The sequence below is a fragment of the Engraulis encrasicolus genome, chromosome 19, assembly GCF_034702125.1.
Source record: "Engraulis encrasicolus isolate BLACKSEA-1 chromosome 19, IST_EnEncr_1.0, whole genome shotgun sequence".
NCBI classification, from domain to species: Eukaryota; Metazoa; Chordata; class Actinopteri; order Clupeiformes; family Engraulidae; genus Engraulis; species Engraulis encrasicolus.
Genome location: NC_085875.1, coordinates 8,020,019 through 8,037,533, shown reverse-complemented (window position 1 = coordinate 8,037,533; position 17,515 = coordinate 8,020,019). Strand labels below are relative to the sequence as shown.

Sequence of the window (17,515 nt, the reverse complement as noted above, 5' to 3'; positions counted from 1 at the left end):
TAATAAAAATAGCCTGGAGTCCTAATTTTCTTTAATCTGGTGTACTTCTAAACCAGCTTCTTAGCACACCCCTCTGGGGGTGATCTAGCACGGTAGCTGCATCTGACCTGTAGTGGCCTCAGCTGGAGGAGTGAGTCTGGGAGAGGAGCGTGTCTCTTCCTCTTCCTCCTCCTCCTCCTCCTCCTGCAGGACGGTAGCGTCCGGGTGGCCGAACATGCCCTCCTCTGCAGCCAAGGGGGACAGGCCAGGGGACCGGCTCAGTCCTGTGGCAGGTACATGAGAAATGTCTGTGACGCGCTCAGTAAATGGCTTGCTGGTGAGTCTGTAGTACTGTGTTCCAATACTCGTACTGTCTGCCCTTTCCGCACTGTGTTTGGGTACGCAGGGTGTTCCATTTCTAATCGCGACGGTAAAGTGTACTGTAAATTACCCGGATAACGCCCCCAAAACAGCCATTTTTTGAAGTGTGGAGTTACTGTACACTTTTTGCACTCAACGGCCGCCATGTTTGTTACGTAGTTGAGTGTCAGATCTGTCAAACGGCTGAATCTCTGTGATAACAGCATGGTTTTGATTCCAAAGACAATCACCATGTGTATTAGGTGACACGCGACCAACCGTCATTTCCATTAAGTGTATCAGACAGAACGGGAATCGGAATGTACTCGCCTCGTGAATCGCGGAGGGTGGAAAGGGTACTTCACTGCACTCAAACAAGGTACACAGTACAGAGGGCGAATAATGGAACACATCATGTGTGATTGTACTGTAAGGAATGATCTGTATTCTTTCCATGTGGTGTGTTTGTATTTTTATGTAGAGGGTTGTGGGTGCACAGGTGTACTTTTGTTATGTGGTGTGCCCTACAATCACTACGCTACCGCTTGGTGAATGTGATGGTGCAACCATCACTGGGGTTGTGGGTGTGTTCTGTCTGTTGCCCCAAAAAGCCTAGCTCTTTAGTGTAGCAGTCGACAGTCAATAGGCTCGTTCGTGACGAAGCAGTGCTGCTTTTGCTAAGCAGCGAGCATGCACACTTTGCCAGTTTGATGTATTGTGGTTAGAAAATTCTAACCAGAATGCATCAAACTAGCAAAGTGCGCATGCCCACTGCCTAGCAAAAGCAGCACTGCTTCGTCACGAACGAGCCTATTGAAACAGTCTGCTCTCCATTAAACTGCATTGTTTTCCCCTCCAAATGCTCCACCCGTGGTCGTGCGGTGCCAATCACTGCCAGTCATTTGGCCTATTGACATACAGTAGGTGGAGCACACGTGGGGGGAAACGAGCAATTTCATGGGCGGGCCCAGAGTAGCCGACTGGGTCTATTGGACACGTGTGGTGTCCCAGAACCAGAGCTAGAATTTGAAACCAGTCCGGAAAACCCTCATCCCCTTATTGCTAGGGGTAAATAATACAGCATAGCTTGTGTGAGCTCTGGATGAATTGACATGAAATGACTCGTATGACAAACAGTGTGCTGAAGCTGAACTATCACTTTCACTTCTCACCTGTAACTTCTCCAATGAAGGGCCCTTCTTCTCCAGCCCTGCTGTTGCTCTGCGAGTCCTCATCACCCAATCCCATTGGCTCCGGCAGCTCTTCTTCCTCCTCCTCCTCCTCCTCCAATCCCTGCTGCCGCCGCCGCTGCTGCTGCTGCTGCTCCCCACGTAGCTCTCCAATCAGCTGCTGGTCTGAGCCCGTGTTGGACGTCTCGGGGTACGTGTCCCCAAGCGAGGGGATGTCCAAGTCCCACATATCCTCCTGGTCTTCCCCAAACACGGGCAGACCGTCCAGGTCTTCTCCCTCTCCCTCTCCCTCTCCCTCTCCGCCAACACCATGGTCCCCGTCCCCTGTGCCCTCTTCTCCGGCACCTTCGTGGCTCCCCTCCCCCGTCTCCTTGGTCCACATGGAAGAGCTCGGAGGGTCGGCCGTGTCCTCATCCTCGTCATCATCTGACAGCATCTTTGCATCTGTCAAGCACAAATCATGTTGATCATAGGCTTTTGTACAGTAGGCTTTTGGGCCATTGAAGCAGTCAGAGATGGGCACAGGAAATGAATGGGAGATAAGGGATGGAGAAGCATTGGAAAATGATCAAGCCTGGGCCTGAAACGTGGTCCCCATGCATATGATATGGGGTGCCCCAACAGTGCACCACAGCAACTTACAAAAGAGTAGAGTATATGTGTGTGCATGTGGTTATTTTACAGCATGTACGTTACGTGATCATCTGTTAAGAAGATTAATCGTATACTGTAGTGTCTTGGGGTGCATAACCAACTACATAAACACATACAAATCTGATGCCTGTAAGAAGCAGGGGCGGTTCTAAGGGGTGGCAGGGGGTGGCATTTGCCCCCCAGAAATATGATCTGCCACCCCAATTAAGAGCCCTGATTGTGACCAATAGCCTTAATGCTTGACATCATTTCAGACATAGAACTTTAGGTTGCAGGGTTTCACTTTAAGGGATTCACTGTATCACATAAGTGTGTGTGTCGATTATGTAGTGTTTATAATTGTCCCTTAGTGTAGGAGTATGCCCCCCTGAAATACACTTCGCCACCCCTTTGCCACCCCAAGAATAAATGTCTGGAACCGCCCCTGTAAGAAGCCATCATTTTGGGCATGTTATAACTGTATCCTACATGCATGCTCATATGAAATTGCAATAGCCTACATCAGTGATTTGGCACAGAAACTACTCCAAACGTTAAATTATGTTCACCAGTACAACCTTACAGATAACCACACACCAGATGTAAATTACAAATCAAATTAAACATCACAATAGCTACAGTATAATGCCGTTTGTTTGACAGTACCTGCAGAGCCTGGTGAGTTGTCACTGAATGCTTGCGCTACAAAGTCTCCATTCTGCCAATAAAAATCATAATCACAATGAAGTCAAAACAGCTGATCCAGAGAGAGTCGATGCACAGCATTGCGTTTACATGAATGGAAGTGACAGTTCAGTATGGTGACAGTGACACCAAAAGGCACAGGAGCATGTCATGATGATTACTTATTGTCAATGTTGACTGTGCAATATCAAATGTGATAGATTAGGTATCTTAGGACGTAGGCTAATACCGACACGCCCACTACCAACAGAGCGATGCCATAGGAATCAACATTACACAAGGACATTGGTTCGAACCAACAGACAAAAAGGATATTGATGCAGTAAAACGATAGATCCTCACCTCCTCTTTGTCTGACTCCGCCATGATTATAATGCTCGCAAAGCAATGCTAGTCGATGTGTCAAAGACAAGTAATAGGGGTGTCTGGCTCTCCGATCAGAATAAATTCACGATATTCACCAAAAAAACGCCTTTTCTGGAACAAACCCAGGCTGGTGCCGCACGTCCCAGGCCACCATACATACCCAGCCGCTAGCTAACTTGCGAGTACGCTAATAACAATTTGTACCGAGTTTATGTAAACAAAACTGGAGGAAATGAACAGCAACTTTCAGATGTTGCTGTGCAATCATCTCACGGTCGCTTCGAACATTTTAAGGGTTCGCATCAATCGCTTATTGTGATTTACGCACACAATAATACAACGTCCCCGCGCGATCAGGAACAGAGGCAGGGTTTTTTCTTCTTCTTCTCCCTCTAGAACCCCCATTCTCACATTAGAACGCGTGATGGTCTCTTGCTGCTGTACTGCCATCTCCTGTATCGGAAGGAAACGTCTGTCAAATGCAAGTACTGTAGTTTTTTGTTTTTTTTTTGACAAGCCTTGCGCACGGAAAGAGTTTTTGTTGCCATTATTAACATTCCATTTTTTACAGCATGTATTCAAACGGAAATTATACACTTGGTTATTATTTTGCATGTGTAGTTTGACTTTCCTCTTATGGTTACTTTTAGGGATGTGATTGTGCACACTATTTTCTGTCGCGTATATTCCAGTCATTGTGGTATTTGGCAGTGACAGCCATTGACCTGGTGACAACCATTGAACAGGAAGAGATTCACACAATCACAAGTGTCAATTCATAGTGTGTCGATGCTCCTCGGTTGTATGTTAGCTTAAAAACAATAACGTTCAAAATATACTGTCGTATGAAAGCAACACTACTGTCCAGGCACTAAGATAAACTGAACAATGACCGCAGCTGCGCGCCTTGTCTCGGCCGTGGGGGGTCCCGCTTCTTTATGTCGATTTCGCGGTGCTCTGGTCGGCTCGGTTCTGGGGGACTGTGTCGGTGGTGAGTTCGAAGGGACAGAACCTGAGGAGATACCTTTGGATCGACTCCTGGGATATCTGGATGGTCTGGAGGATGAAACCCGCGGCGACTGTGAGTTCTTCATAAACAAACAGCTGAGGGTTGTGGGTTGACCTAGCTTCATCATATGGGCACTATTACGATGAAATTCAGGTTTTTCTAGTAGCCTAGTTCAATTTCCATATTGCCCCCCCCCCCCCTTATGTGAAAATATGAACTAGCAACACGCTGACCGAGTGAATGTTCTTTAGTATTTTGTTGTCAACAGTTGCACCCAGTTTTTGAAATAACGGTGTTTTTCATAATGTGTTTTTATGATGCTGTCTCTGTTTGTAGGCATATTGCAGTACAGTGATGACACGGCCATGACCCGCTGCGTGGCCGACTCTCTGCTGACCCGAGCAGGCTTTGATGAGCAGGATATGGCCAGAAGGTAAAAACAAAGCGCACCCGGATTAACGCTAACAAACAGCACATTTGCGTGGTGGTAGTGATGGCTCAGTGGTTCGCACCCACACACCGTAGCCTACTGCACACTACAGGGGTTGATTGGATGTGTCGGTCTCTTGGCAGGTTGGTTGGTGAAGTGCCTTTCAACTGCAGAGTACCCAGTTGTACCATCAGCAGTGACAAAAATAACCATGTTCATGTTAATTGTTACCATCATGTTAATGTTCCCGCCAAAGTCTTTTTGCAAAACTATTAACCCCTTAGTGGTCACGAAGAGAACACAATATTTGACATAATATTTCAGTTGAGTACAAGCAAACTTTGACATTATTAGTAATATAAGTTACATGCATATACTAGCAATAACATGCTCTAGGGCAGGGGTTTACGGCCCTTGAGGCCCCCCCGGATATTAATGTTTTGCAGTTTATCTTCCACACACCGCGCTCTTCCGTCTTGTTGGTGCGTCTCTGAAGTAAGCTTGTGGTAGGAAATGGATCACACTCAATTTTTCTTCTTTCTTGTTGTTTTATCTTTATTTTAACATTGCAGGGACTGACATGACAGACGTTTCGGCTGCCCAGAGCCTTCACTTCACTCTGACACTGAAGAAGGCTCTGTGCAGCCGAAACGTCTGTCATGTCAGTCCCTGCAATGTTACAATAAAAAGAAAACAACAAGAAAGAAGAAAAATTGAGTGCGATCCATTTCCTAGTACTAATGTTTTGCAGTTTCACATGAATTATGACATGTTTTGTGAAGAAATCTTAGAAATTACATTTGCAATACAATTGCACAGCTTTGCCAAGGAGTATAACCAGGACCCTTCCCGAGGCTACGGTGCCGGCGTGGTGCAAGTGCTGAAGAAGCTGGCCTCCCCGCAGCTCAGCGACGTCTACCAGCCCGCACGCGCCCAGTTTGGCGGCCGCGGCTCCTTCGGGAACGGGGGCGCCATGAGGGCTGCGCCCTTCGCCCTGGCCTTCAGAGAGCGCGCCGACGTGCGGAGGGTGAGCTGGAAACACACACACACACACACACACACACACACACACACACACACACACACACACACACACACACACACACACACATATAGACGCCCTTCGTCCTGGCAACTTTAGTAGGCAGACGGCATGGAGAGAACACAAACATCTGCACGTGTGGACATGCACACATAAACACAGATGTGCACTTCACCCTAACCCTCAGAGAACACCTTGACATCAGGAGGCTGAGGTCCTGTCACAAGGATGCAAAGCGCTGATGCTGTTTAGAGTTTTTGTTTGTGTGTTCATTCACACAATGCTTTCATTTCATATCACTACTTGCCTCATTCCTAACATCTGATTTTTCTCTCTTTCCTCCATCCTTTCTCCTCTCTCCTCCTCTGTGTCTTGCTCCTCCTCTTCCTCCATGTCCCCCCTCTCCCCCATCTTTTATTCTCCTCCCCAAAACTCCTTCAGCTTCCCCCCACACTATGTCTCTTCATGTTGTGTTGTCCATCCTTTTCTGCCTTTGCACCCTCCTCCTCCTCCTCCTCTATTTCCTCTCTCACCCATCTTTTCTTCTCCTCTCCATGCTGTGTGTTGTCCATGCCTCTCCTCTTCTGCACCTTCCTCCTCCTCTTTTTCCTCGTTTTCTCTCTATTTCCTTCCCTTTCTTCCTTCTCCTCTCCGTGCTGTCCTGCTGTGCTGTGCTGTGCTGTGCTGTGCTGTGCTGTGGCCTCCTCCACCAGTATGCGCGTCTGGGGGCCATGCTGACCCACTCCTGCTCGCTGGGCTACAACGGGGCCATCCTGCAGGCTCTGGCCGTGCACCTCTCCCTGCAGGGGGCGCTGGCGCTGCCCCAGGACTTCCTCAAGACGCTCATCGCAGAGATGGAGGAGGTGGAGAACGACAAGTCCGCTCGCAGCGACGCCAGAGCGTAAGCCGGGGGTTTCTCTCTTTTTTTTGGTCTTTTTCGACTTTATTGATGACTGGATAGTATGAGTGGTGGACAGGAAGCGAATGGGGAGAGAGATGGGGAGGGATCGGCAAATGACCCGGGCCAGGCATTGAACCCGGGTCGGCCGCATGGCAGACAAGTGCCCTACCAGTTGGCCACAGCAGGGCCAAGCCGGGGCTTTCTCATGACCACTTTTGTGGACTTTAGTCTGTTAATGTGCCGTTTTTGGCTTTTTTTGAGAAATTGATCAGGTGCATTGCGCTGCACCACAGCATCCCTCATAGATGAGTTGTATTGATACAACGCTTGGATTTACACTACTATGCTGTGGTCAGTCCATTAATTCCTTTGGATGAAGATGGAGAATGACGGGGCTGGTCGCAGTGACACCAGGGTGTATTGGGTTTTTGACGGCTGCTCTGTTAGCTGTGTCTGTGACCGTCTGTGACCTATAGCTTTGTGCTCTGTTCGCAGCAGATACATTTCTGTTCGACTTTTCATTATATTGTAAAGCATGCATTGTATACAAAGTTTCCTTTTTTCTGAATGTTTTCTCGTTATGTTAGACTATGTTTGTTGTTTATGCTGCAAAGGCAAAATCTACTACACATTTTTTTTTTCTCTAATTGAATTTAGACTGGAAATGGACTTGAAAACACCATCTTACCCTTGTCTCGTTTCAGGCTGAACGAGTCTGAGTTCCCATTCTGCGCGCGTCTACACCGGGTGAAGGAGCTGATGGAGAGGAACAACGTGAGCATCGAGGAGGTCATATCTGAGCTCGGTCAGTGCTAGCAGGATGGAGTGACCACCCCGTGTGTGTGTGTGTGTGTGTGTGTGTGTGTGTGTGTGTGTGTGTGTGTGTGTGTGTGTGTGTGTGTGTGTGTGTGTGTGTGTGTGTGTGTGTGTGTGTGTGTGTGTGTGTGTGTGTGTGTGTGTGTGTGTGTGAGTGTGTGTGTGTGTTCCGAATGTCATGTCAATGAGCAATGTAGCCGTCAGAGCCCCAGCAAAGAAGGTGGATCTAAGAAGAAGCGTAATTTTGTTTCTTTTCCGGTATCCACTTTATGTCGGGTGAACGCCCCTTTAGGAGACCTTCGGTTAGGAGACCTTCGGAGTCCTGAGGTTTAGAATCAATGAAGTCCCCTTAGCGCTGTAGATAGCGGTAGTGCAGGTCTTGCGCAAACACCTCAAAAAGAGAAGAAGAAGTAGGGGACAACGCCCCCTTAGGAGACCCAACTTGAGCACACGCTTTTGCATTGAGTGGGCGTGTTTTGCGTTATCTTGGTTTGATTCAGTATTTTTGGTAGCAGTCAGAGCCCCAGTTTGGTACCTCAGAAAGTCCATGTTTGCGTACCGGCAGGGCAGCTCTACTCCCCTTCGTTAGGAGGAGAGATTGGATTTATGGTTCTTTGATGGGATCCAGATCTTGGTGACAAATAAATTCAGTGTTAAGAAGACAGCATTGAGGAGGCCACATTTGGCTCTTTATGTTCAAACGAACACTGGCTGTCCCCCTCGTTCTAAAGACCATCCCTGCCACTGTCTGAAGCAGAGGCGATCATATATTTTTAAAATTGTCATAAAGTCAACATTGGCTCACGTAAAGGTAATATAACATGCTCAAAATGAACAAAAAAAATGGAAAAGGAGGCGAGACTTGGTTCCCATCGTTCACATATGATATAGGCATAGCAACACCATCGCTGCCGTGTGTGGAGCAGGGTGTGCCAGCCAAATCAAAGGGTTAATCCAGAGCCATATCAGATCTGGTTGGTGGGATTAGGCAGCCTAGTGAGATTATGCCCCCACCATGTGTGCAGAGTCCACTAACCCTAGCGGATATGTGCAGGAAATGGTAGTGTGTTTGCTGTGGGAGATTGAGTATTGAGAGGTGGGGAATGTGTGAGTGATCTATCAATTCACTCATTTTAAAATATACATACAGTATATATACACGTGTTTAGTTGTTGGGCCTTTTGTGCTCTTATTAGACAGGGCAGTAGAGAGAAGACAGGAAATGGCTGGGAGAGAGAGATGGCATAGGGCTGGGAAATGACCCTGGCCAAATTCGAACCTGGGTCCCCATGGACAATAGGGATGTAAATCCCAGCCTCCTTGACGATACAATACGGCATCCATTTCTTAAAGCAGGGATGCGATTGTTTTCAATACTTAAAAAATCCCTACGATACGATTCAAACTTTTTCCAGTTACTTTTCTACTTCTATTATGTTATGGAGCAAGGGCATTGGACAAGGGCCAGCGATTCAATTATTTTCGATACTTAAAAATGCCCCACCATACGATTACATCGTTGGCCGTAGGATCGATACATTGATGCATTTCGATAATTATTTACACCCATAATGGACAATATGCCCATCTATGGTACAGCGCATCAACAGTGCACCACTGTGTTCCCTCATCGTGTCACTGCTTAGACATACAGTGCCCAGCAATAATGAGTACACCCCTGGAAAGAAAGATTGTGAACAAAATGGCAACAAACTATTTGCCAGGAGAAAACAGTAATGCAGTTTAACATGTCTAATCTATCCGTCTCTGGTAGACATTCCCATTTTATTTCATGATGACACAATTTACTCCTTTTGGAAAAACAAGTGAATCCATCATAGCCCCACCACAACAGTTAGCTTGGACTTTTTTGGTGACCTCAACCCAATTTTGACAAAATTCAATGAGGTCTAGAGGTTGTTGCTTATCTTTCCTGAAAAGTCCATTCCCTTTGCCCCTTTGGGGAAACCTAATGGTATTGGTGTAACCTCATCAAGAGATAAGATCACATATTCTTTTGCTCTGGTCCATTTTCTGTCATCAAAACAACAATCTGTATGTTTTGTCTGCTCCTTCACTGCTCTGTTGTGTTGAATACCTTTTAACGACTGTTTAGAAGAGTCCATGTAAACTAGGCTACTCTCTAAAGCACTATTCCGACGGGACTAGTTTTATGTATGGACATGGGGTAATGCGATTTTTATCTCAGGACGTCAGTAAAAGAAAAGGCCGATTCGGACTGCATTGAAATATCTCAAAACGAACAGAAGGAACAGAAAGTAGGAGGGGTTACTCATCACGCACCTGTGACTGCCCTTGTCGTCACGCGCGTGTCAACTCCACAATATATTATTGCTTTTTGAGCACATTGTTGCGCATCCATGGATGCGTTTGGTCCCGTGGAACAATTTTGATAATTGCCTGTTGGTTTACTAACCCATCAAAATCCATTCTAATGCGTCTGCATGCGTGTCCTTTCATTTGGAGAGAGCGTTTTGACCATGCTGTCTGATTTTGACAGTGAACACAACTTGGAACAACTCCCTAAAATAAAACGGTTTACTGCAAGGCTGTGATGTTTGTAAGCCCGGAGAGATATATTGTGCGTTTCGTGCACTTAACCAGACATCTTTACACGGGGTCGCATTCGGACGGGATTAGTATTACAGAGGGTAATGTCCCCGGACGGTTTCACAGTAGGTAAAACTTGCGGTAAAGTTTACCGACATACTCAGCTATTTTTACATGACATGGCGCGTTCGGACGGGACTAAATATCCCGGTCATTATTACTTTACCCCAGGTCCCCACATTAAACTAGTCCCGTCGGAATAGGGCTTTAGTCTGTGTCTTTTGCATGACCCATATCTGAGGTAACGCAGACTATGTCTTCAACTTCTGCCTGCTTCTCCATCATGTTACCAAGCAGCATTGCGACATCACCAACTAAAGCATGTCCTGTTTGCCCCACTTTATCTTACGTTAGTGGCATTTGTTAATGCTCTCAAGTTCTCCATTGCCTGTATTACCATATGGACGACTAAAAGTCTGTATCTCCTGCCTCTCTTTTAGGAAACGGCATAGCGGCGCTGCACTCGGTGCCCACGGCCATCTTCTGCGTGCTGCACTGCCTGGAGCCGCGCGAGGGCCTGCCCGAGAGGTACGGCGGCGTGGAGAGGACGGTGGCCTACAGCCTGCTGCTGGGCGGTGACACGGACACCATCGCCTGCATGGCGGGGGCCATCGCTGGGGCCCACTACGGCATCGAGTCAATTTCGCAGGCCTGGCAGAGGAGCTCTGAGGGGGCCGAGGAGGCCGACATGCTGGCTCGGAGGCTCCATACCATGTATCACGCATCAGCGCCCTCTGGTGGGGAGGCAGGGAGCAACAGCCAGCAGCAGCAGCAGAACAGCAAGGGCAGCGGCAGCAGTACGGAGCCACAACCCCCAGAGTGAGAGGATGGATCACAGACATCATATAGGAAGACTAGATACGTCATGGCGTATTTCAAGCACGTCCGCACAGGTCGGCCATATTAGAGCAGCCTAAACTCTCCACAGACCCTCCGTTACACCTGAAGTAAACTGAAGAGTTGAAACGTTGGGATACTTAAAAATGTATTCTGTTGCTTCGCTGAAATATTGACACGTGTTTATAAATGGTAGGGCTCCTTAAAACTTAAGTGTAGACTGGGGTAAAACGCCCAGGAGAGTAATAGACCTATGCTTCCCACTTAACCTATTTGTCCAAACATTTAGATAGACCTACAGCAAATACACATTTTAACCATTGCTGTGCATTACGTTGACGGCATGGATATATTCATTGCACCAAATTAAAGACGACAGAGATGACGTACTGGAAGAGAGATGTACAGCGCAACAGGTTCATTCTATCTGGATGGCTTAAGCGTCACGACTCATTTTGAACACAAGGTGGAGCTGTCGAAACCAAAGCATATACTACAAGTGAACGTTTATTTGTTATTTTACTGAAAATATAAAAGATTACGTTGTGCATTTGTTTATGGGATCTATTTAATTACATGAATAAGCCTACTGAACTATATTATACATGATTTTAGACCTATGCACATAATAATATAATGTAATATAATATAATAATATTGTGAATATTCATCACTATGCAGTATCAACACATACTTTCGTTTGGAATTGTTTATACTGTATAAAAAACCAACCCTTTCGAAAATCGATATACATTTGAGGGAATTATGGCCATCTGAAGAGTATACAACACCCAAAACTCACTGCAACTGGTTGAGCCAGAAGGCTGCTTTAACATGGCCGCCATGCGCGGACGTTTGGCTTGCATGACGGGAACGCGGACGACGCATCTAGTCTTCATATATGATGTCTGTGGGAAGGATGGAGGCTGGAAGCGTGCATACTTTACACACAGAGACACACTTGTGTTTAAAAAAAAAAAAAAAGAACAAACATTGTGTACACATGAATTTCAAAACTGAACACATATTGTACACATTACATTCAAAAATGAACAAATGTTACACACTCACCCACACACACACCGAAGCACAAGAATGGCACAATCCTTCAGTGCAGAGGGAGTGTTTGGTCGGGAAAATTCTACATACATACATGCATACATACGTACATACATACATACATACAGTACATATACACATACATTTCCATGTTGTACATGCATGCATACATTCCCAAACAGTACCTGCAGATTTCTACCAACAATGAAGGTTTGTTTTAATAAATCCTTGTTTATGCAAAGTGTTGACTTGTGTACTCCTAGTGTACACGCACCCTTGCACATCAGCAGTCTCCACTCATGGCCAAACAGGAAAGCGCAGCACAACACTGATACTTCATGCACTCATTACTTATGCAACATGTACATAATGCACCCCATTGTTGCAAAGGGAGGATAACCAGCTTTTTAACAACATATTCTCTCTATCTCTCTCTCTCTCACACACACACACACACACACACCATATTTTTGCTCGAATAAATAATTTGTGGAAATGTCTGAAATTCAAATTGAAAGTTTTTTTTGTGAAGCTGTTGTTATTATTGTGTATTATGTCTTTGGTGCCCAGAGGAAGTTTACAATAAAATCTAACTAAATTATTTGAAAGTGTGTGTGGTTATACTTTCGTTATTATTATCAAAAGCATTGTTTGTGACATGCAAACGCTTTCAATGGCCAAAATGACGGCTATTTGAATCAGTGTGTCAAATCTTAAAAACCTATACCAGTTGCTTTTATGGGCTGCCTTGCAGAGGAATAAATACAAATAATTAATGCAGGGAACACCATGAGTGCATTTACAGCTTCAACAGGACTGTAGTAATTTGGTATGCAAATAATACAAGTGTGTGTGTGATTTTTTTTGTTAAGAAATCAATAGGAGACCACTTACAATGTTGTAATACATTTATTGTTACCTAATCAGTTTCGCAGAATATTGTAGACAGACCAGGTAAAGCACGTGTTTTCCTTCTCCAACATCAACACCTTCATAAGTCAATTTGTAAGTACACAATAAATAGACATCTTCGCAATCACACACTCCCAACATGACTACGCATAAGACTAAAATAATATTTGTAGAAAACAAAAAAAAATCAGATTAAGGACTTTTGGGATTTTGTTCCACTGTACAGAATTACTGTAACCCCAGTCGAACTAACCCCTGCATGTTCACTTCCAAAAGGAGATAAGAACTAGCAAAGCACATCTCACAATATGTTCTAACTTAAGGAATGACATCCTTTGTTGTTATACATACAACAAACCTCTACACACCACAGACAAGAAACAAACACTTAATGCGCTTGAATCAATCATGTCAATCACCCGGTAGCTACTAAAAGGCACACCATTGACCACTGCTGCCAACCCACTCTCTGACTCTTTCCAAGCGAGTCAAGGGTAGACCATCTGTGACGATGTTTGCTATGTCACTAACTTCCTGACAGGAAAATCTGCCATCTCATAGGCTTACATTTTTTTTTTTTACTTTGTCTTTTGTTTTTCTTTACTGTGGCACTTAGAACGTCAGGGTCAGTTGACAGCAGTTGTCATAGCAAAGCATGAGACAGGGAAAGAGAGAAATATCTACATCCATTAATACTGAGGTGGTCGGAAAGCAAAACCAGTGTGCGCATTTGCGGCTGTTACACAGCAAGCTACCAGACCACATTCATATTGAAAGCTTAGTTGTGTGCGTCTAATTGAAGCCATGGTACTACAGGGAACCCAATTCCTTCTAAGGTTTTCTTGGGAGACAAAACAGTCAGATGGAATGGTTCTAGAACTGTTCCATTCTAAAAACCCTTTTTTTGCACCCTGCAAATATTCTTTAATTCTTTAAAATTGTTAGCATGTGTAAGACTTCAATGAACCAAAAAAGCATCTATGGCACTCAAGCATTAACAAAAGTGCACAGCCAGTGACACACACCACAGACACACAGCGGAAACAGTTGGTTATTGAGAAACACCTTTGGCCTAAGCTGCCTTTGTGTATTGAAGCGTAGTAATGTGCTTGCTTGTACCGTACGTGGTTGGTCGGTTGGGGTAAACGGACTGCTCTGACTGCTTGTGTGTGGCTGAATTTTGGGCAATGCTGTGCTTGCATCATGCGTAAAAAAAGAGACAATCAGAGATTCATAACCACTGTGAAATTTCTCATCATTCCATAGACTGAGAAAAATCCCAATTTTGTCTTGTCTACAGTAGTGTTCATGCTTTGAGGATAGCAGTGGCAATCCTGTCAATATTGTAAATCAATATTGTGATTTTCCCCTCAGAGATGTAACCCTTAAAAACCTATAGTGTTACTAGAATGACGTGCATAAGAGCCAGCGGCCGAGGGGCGGCACGGATGCAATGTGGAGCTGAGCTCAGTGAAGTAGAGCACGGATACATGGAGAGGTTGGGCTGCCAGTGAAGATAGAGATGGTGTTTTTGTCCCATAATGAATGTTGATGACCTGCCACGGTGACTTCTCTGAGCAACAATCAGAACTCAATCAGAATCTTTCTGTAAATTCCTAGATTTCGTTTGTTTATCAAGCGTAGAATGCTCTTTTGTATCGAACCATAATGTGGTATTGCCTTTCCTTAGCGTCAGGTTGAAATTACGAATGCACCCCATATGTAATTTTTTGCCGCATTTGTGACCATTTGTGACAAAGCCACGACACACATTCGATTTTCCCAACTGTTTCTCACAAAAAAATCTGCATTGATGTTCAAATGTATGTGTAAACACCTCACAATTGTTCAAGACTTTCATGTTAACACAGAAGATTTGGTAAGTGTGATTTACAGACAGTGGGAGTGTAACTGGAGAGAGTCTTCATTCACCAAGTGCGCCTTTCACAACGCCTCTCATTTCAAACTTCTCTCAAAGACATTTTGAGTTCTTCAGCCGTTAAAGGCATAACCACTGTTAAATATTTGCGTAATCACAATGGCAATGACCAAGATATAATGCAGCATTACCAATGGCTCTGTGTAAGGCCTTAGTAGTGCAGCAGTTCAGTTTTTCCACTGACTACTACAGTGCTGCGCACTAGTGGAACATGGTGTGCTTTCTGAGGCTACTGAAGGCTGAGCCAAACCCTTTGTCCAGAGATGCTTTAAGTATATAGAGATATGCCAACATAATAGGTTTCTATGGGCATCTAACGTGACCAGGTTCCAGTCTGCCTAAAGGGGCGTGTCATAATGCTCCTAGAATAAATAGAACAGTCCTTAGGTCTGCCTAAATAAAAGGGGGATTTCCCCCCCTCCCCCTTGCGACAATAGAACCTGGAAACAATGGGCCAGCGGAACCTCTCTCTTATCTACTCTCTCTGCTTTGTCTATTTGCTGCTGTTTTGTTTGGTCATTTCCGGGTCGATGTTTTTTCACCATTATACATATCATTGACGGTATACAGTCATGATCGGGAGTTCAGAAGGATGTCACTCTCTGTCAGTGGGGTGATGGACAGACGGATGGTCAGCATAGGCAACCCTGACAATGGAATGAGGAGAAGAGGAACATTGCATGTAGAAGCCTAAGCAGTTAAGAGTTGAGTTCCATGGGTTAGGTAGGTAGGGGGGCGGGGTCTAGGTGAGAAGTAGGCGGTGCACTCTGTGTAGCTCGGGCTGTGATAGGACGAGGCGATGCACGGCCTCCTGTCCCCGGGAGCATGGAACCATCACTCGGCCAATCAAGACGGTCTCGCCTCTTCTCTCCTCCTTCGCCTAGACACAGAATTATCATATGGCAATCATTTAGATGTGATCATTTAGATAAATATAATCACATGTACAAGCATAAAAGAACAGGCAATGATTGACTGTTGGATATTATTGCCAAAGTATATTTGTGCATCTGGTTTGACAAGCCCTCTTCCATAGATTGTCTGTTACCTTGACAAAAGAGGTGCAGGGGAACGTGGCAAAGTCCGTAGAGACACGTGCACCAGGCTTCTGAATTACCACATGCTCCGCTACCTCATCCTGAGAGAGAGAGAGAGAGAGAGAGAGAGAGAGAGAGAGAGAGAGAGAGAGAGAGAGAGAGAGAGAGAGAGAGAGAGAGAGAGAGAGAGAGAGAGAGAGAGAGGAGTGAAAGGAGGAACAAATGTGATGGTTATGGTGGAATAAAATTTGGTGTAACACAGACAGCAACACATATATGTATGAGACATACTTTAATATCAGCACTGTATAATGATTAAAATCATAGGTCAGTTTACTATGCACCTTTTTAAATGAAAAAGGTTGACACTTGGCCAAACTTTGAGCCAAAGCATCTACAACTTGTCTCTTCTCAAGGGAATAACTGCCTTCTCACGGTCTCATTTTAAGTGGAGCAGCAGCAGAAGTGGCTACTAACAGACAGTACATACAGGTATGTTGCAAACAAGATGATATCTTCTACAGTGGTGCTCATATGTTTACATACCCCAGCAGAATATACGCTTTCTCTGCGATTTCTCACAAAATATGAAGGATTACACAAAACCTTTTTTTTCACTCATGGCTAGTGACTGGCTTAAGATATTTATTAGCAATATTCTGTGTTTACTCTTTCAAAAGCATGATCACAACCCAAACTACCCAAATGACCCTGTTCAAAAGTTTACATACCCTAGTTTCTGATGCTGAATATGGCCCTGTTTAACATCAGGGACCACTCTAAATTGTTTGTGGTAGTTGTGGATAAGGCTCGTAATGTTCTCAGTTGACAAAACAGCACATTCTTCCTGGCAGAATGGTTGTTTCCTATAATATCTTTGGGTGTCTTGCTGGAACCTCACATTTGAGGTTTCCCCTGAGTGGCTGAATGATGTTGAGATCAGGAGAGTGAGACGGTCGCTCAAAAACTTAATTTTATTCTTTCTGAAGCTAATGACGGGTTGATGTCTTTCATGCAGCATATTTATTCATGAGGAGAGAGGTGTTGAGGGCTTCCCATCTCTTACTTTCAGGCGATCAAGAGTGTCACTCAGGGACTGCAGTCTGGCGGTCTGTTCTAGCAACTGGGCCCCGGGGCTAACTGTAGACACACACACACACACACACACACACACACATACACACACACACACACACACACACACACACACACACACACACACACACACACACACACACACACACACACACACACACAGGGGGAGAGGCAGAGAGAAAGGTAGAGAGCGAAGTGTTTTTATTTTTATGCCTTTAATGCAGATACTAAGACAGTGAAGAGATGACAGGAAGTGAGTGGGCGAGCGAAATGGAGCACAGGGTTGGGAAGAAATACCAGTAACCTGGTCGAAAACACAAACCTGTGTTGAGTGAGCTTTATCAACAGTGTGTGTGTGTGTGTGTGTGTGTGTGTGTGTGTGTGTGTGTGTGTGTGTGTGTGTGTGTGTGTGTGTGTGTGTGTGTGTGTGTGTGTGTGTGTGTGTGTCTGTCCTGTATGTGTGCATGTGTATGCGTGTGTGTGTGCAGTAAGTGGACTATAACATGATAGTATAGCTACAGTAGATAATACGTTAGATGATGACAGTATAATGTATTGTATATAATGTACGTAC

General features: G+C 45.0%; 3 protein-coding genes across 5 annotated transcripts in view; 1 reads left to right on the top strand and 2 right to left on the bottom strand.

Moving 5' to 3' along the window:
- si:ch211-266o15.1 (zinc finger MYM-type protein 4) overlaps window positions 1-3,605 on the bottom strand; it is a 63,513-nt gene extending 59,908 nt beyond the window's left edge. For all 3 annotated transcript variants that reach the window (XM_063183581.1, XM_063183582.1, XM_063183583.1), the window contains exons 1-4: window positions 3,210-3,605; window positions 2,829-2,880; window positions 1,512-1,973; window positions 108-263 (exon numbers count right to left, since the gene is read on the bottom strand). In XM_063183581.1, coding sequence (XP_063039651.1) covers window positions 108-263; window positions 1,512-1,973; window positions 2,829-2,880; window positions 3,210-3,233 — 694 coding nt within the window. In that variant the 5' untranslated portion in view covers window positions 3,234-3,605. The remainder of the gene's footprint in view (window positions 1-107; window positions 264-1,511; window positions 1,974-2,828; window positions 2,881-3,209) is intronic.
- Window positions 3,606-3,806: 201 nt separating this feature from the next.
- On the top strand, window positions 3,807-10,889 carry adprs (ADP-ribosylserine hydrolase). Its single transcript, XM_063224034.1, has 6 exons — window positions 3,807-4,314; window positions 4,579-4,675; window positions 5,492-5,699; window positions 6,428-6,615; window positions 7,320-7,420; window positions 10,503-10,889. The coding sequence occupies exons 1-6, from the start codon at window positions 4,122-4,124 to the stop codon at window positions 10,883-10,885; spliced, it is 1,170 nt and encodes a 389-aa protein (XP_063080104.1). The 5' UTR covers window positions 3,807-4,121; the 3' UTR covers window positions 10,886-10,889.
- Window positions 10,890-12,854: 1,965 nt separating this feature from the next.
- dctn1b (dynactin 1b) overlaps window positions 12,855-17,515 on the bottom strand; it is a 68,709-nt gene continuing 64,048 nt past the window's right edge. The window contains exons 28-30 of the mRNA XM_063183580.1: window positions 16,913-16,986; window positions 15,858-15,947; window positions 12,855-15,689 (exon numbers count right to left, since the gene is read on the bottom strand). Coding sequence (XP_063039650.1) covers window positions 15,552-15,689; window positions 15,858-15,947; window positions 16,913-16,986 — 302 coding nt within the window. The 3' untranslated portion in view covers window positions 12,855-15,551. The remainder of the gene's footprint in view (window positions 15,690-15,857; window positions 15,948-16,912; window positions 16,987-17,515) is intronic.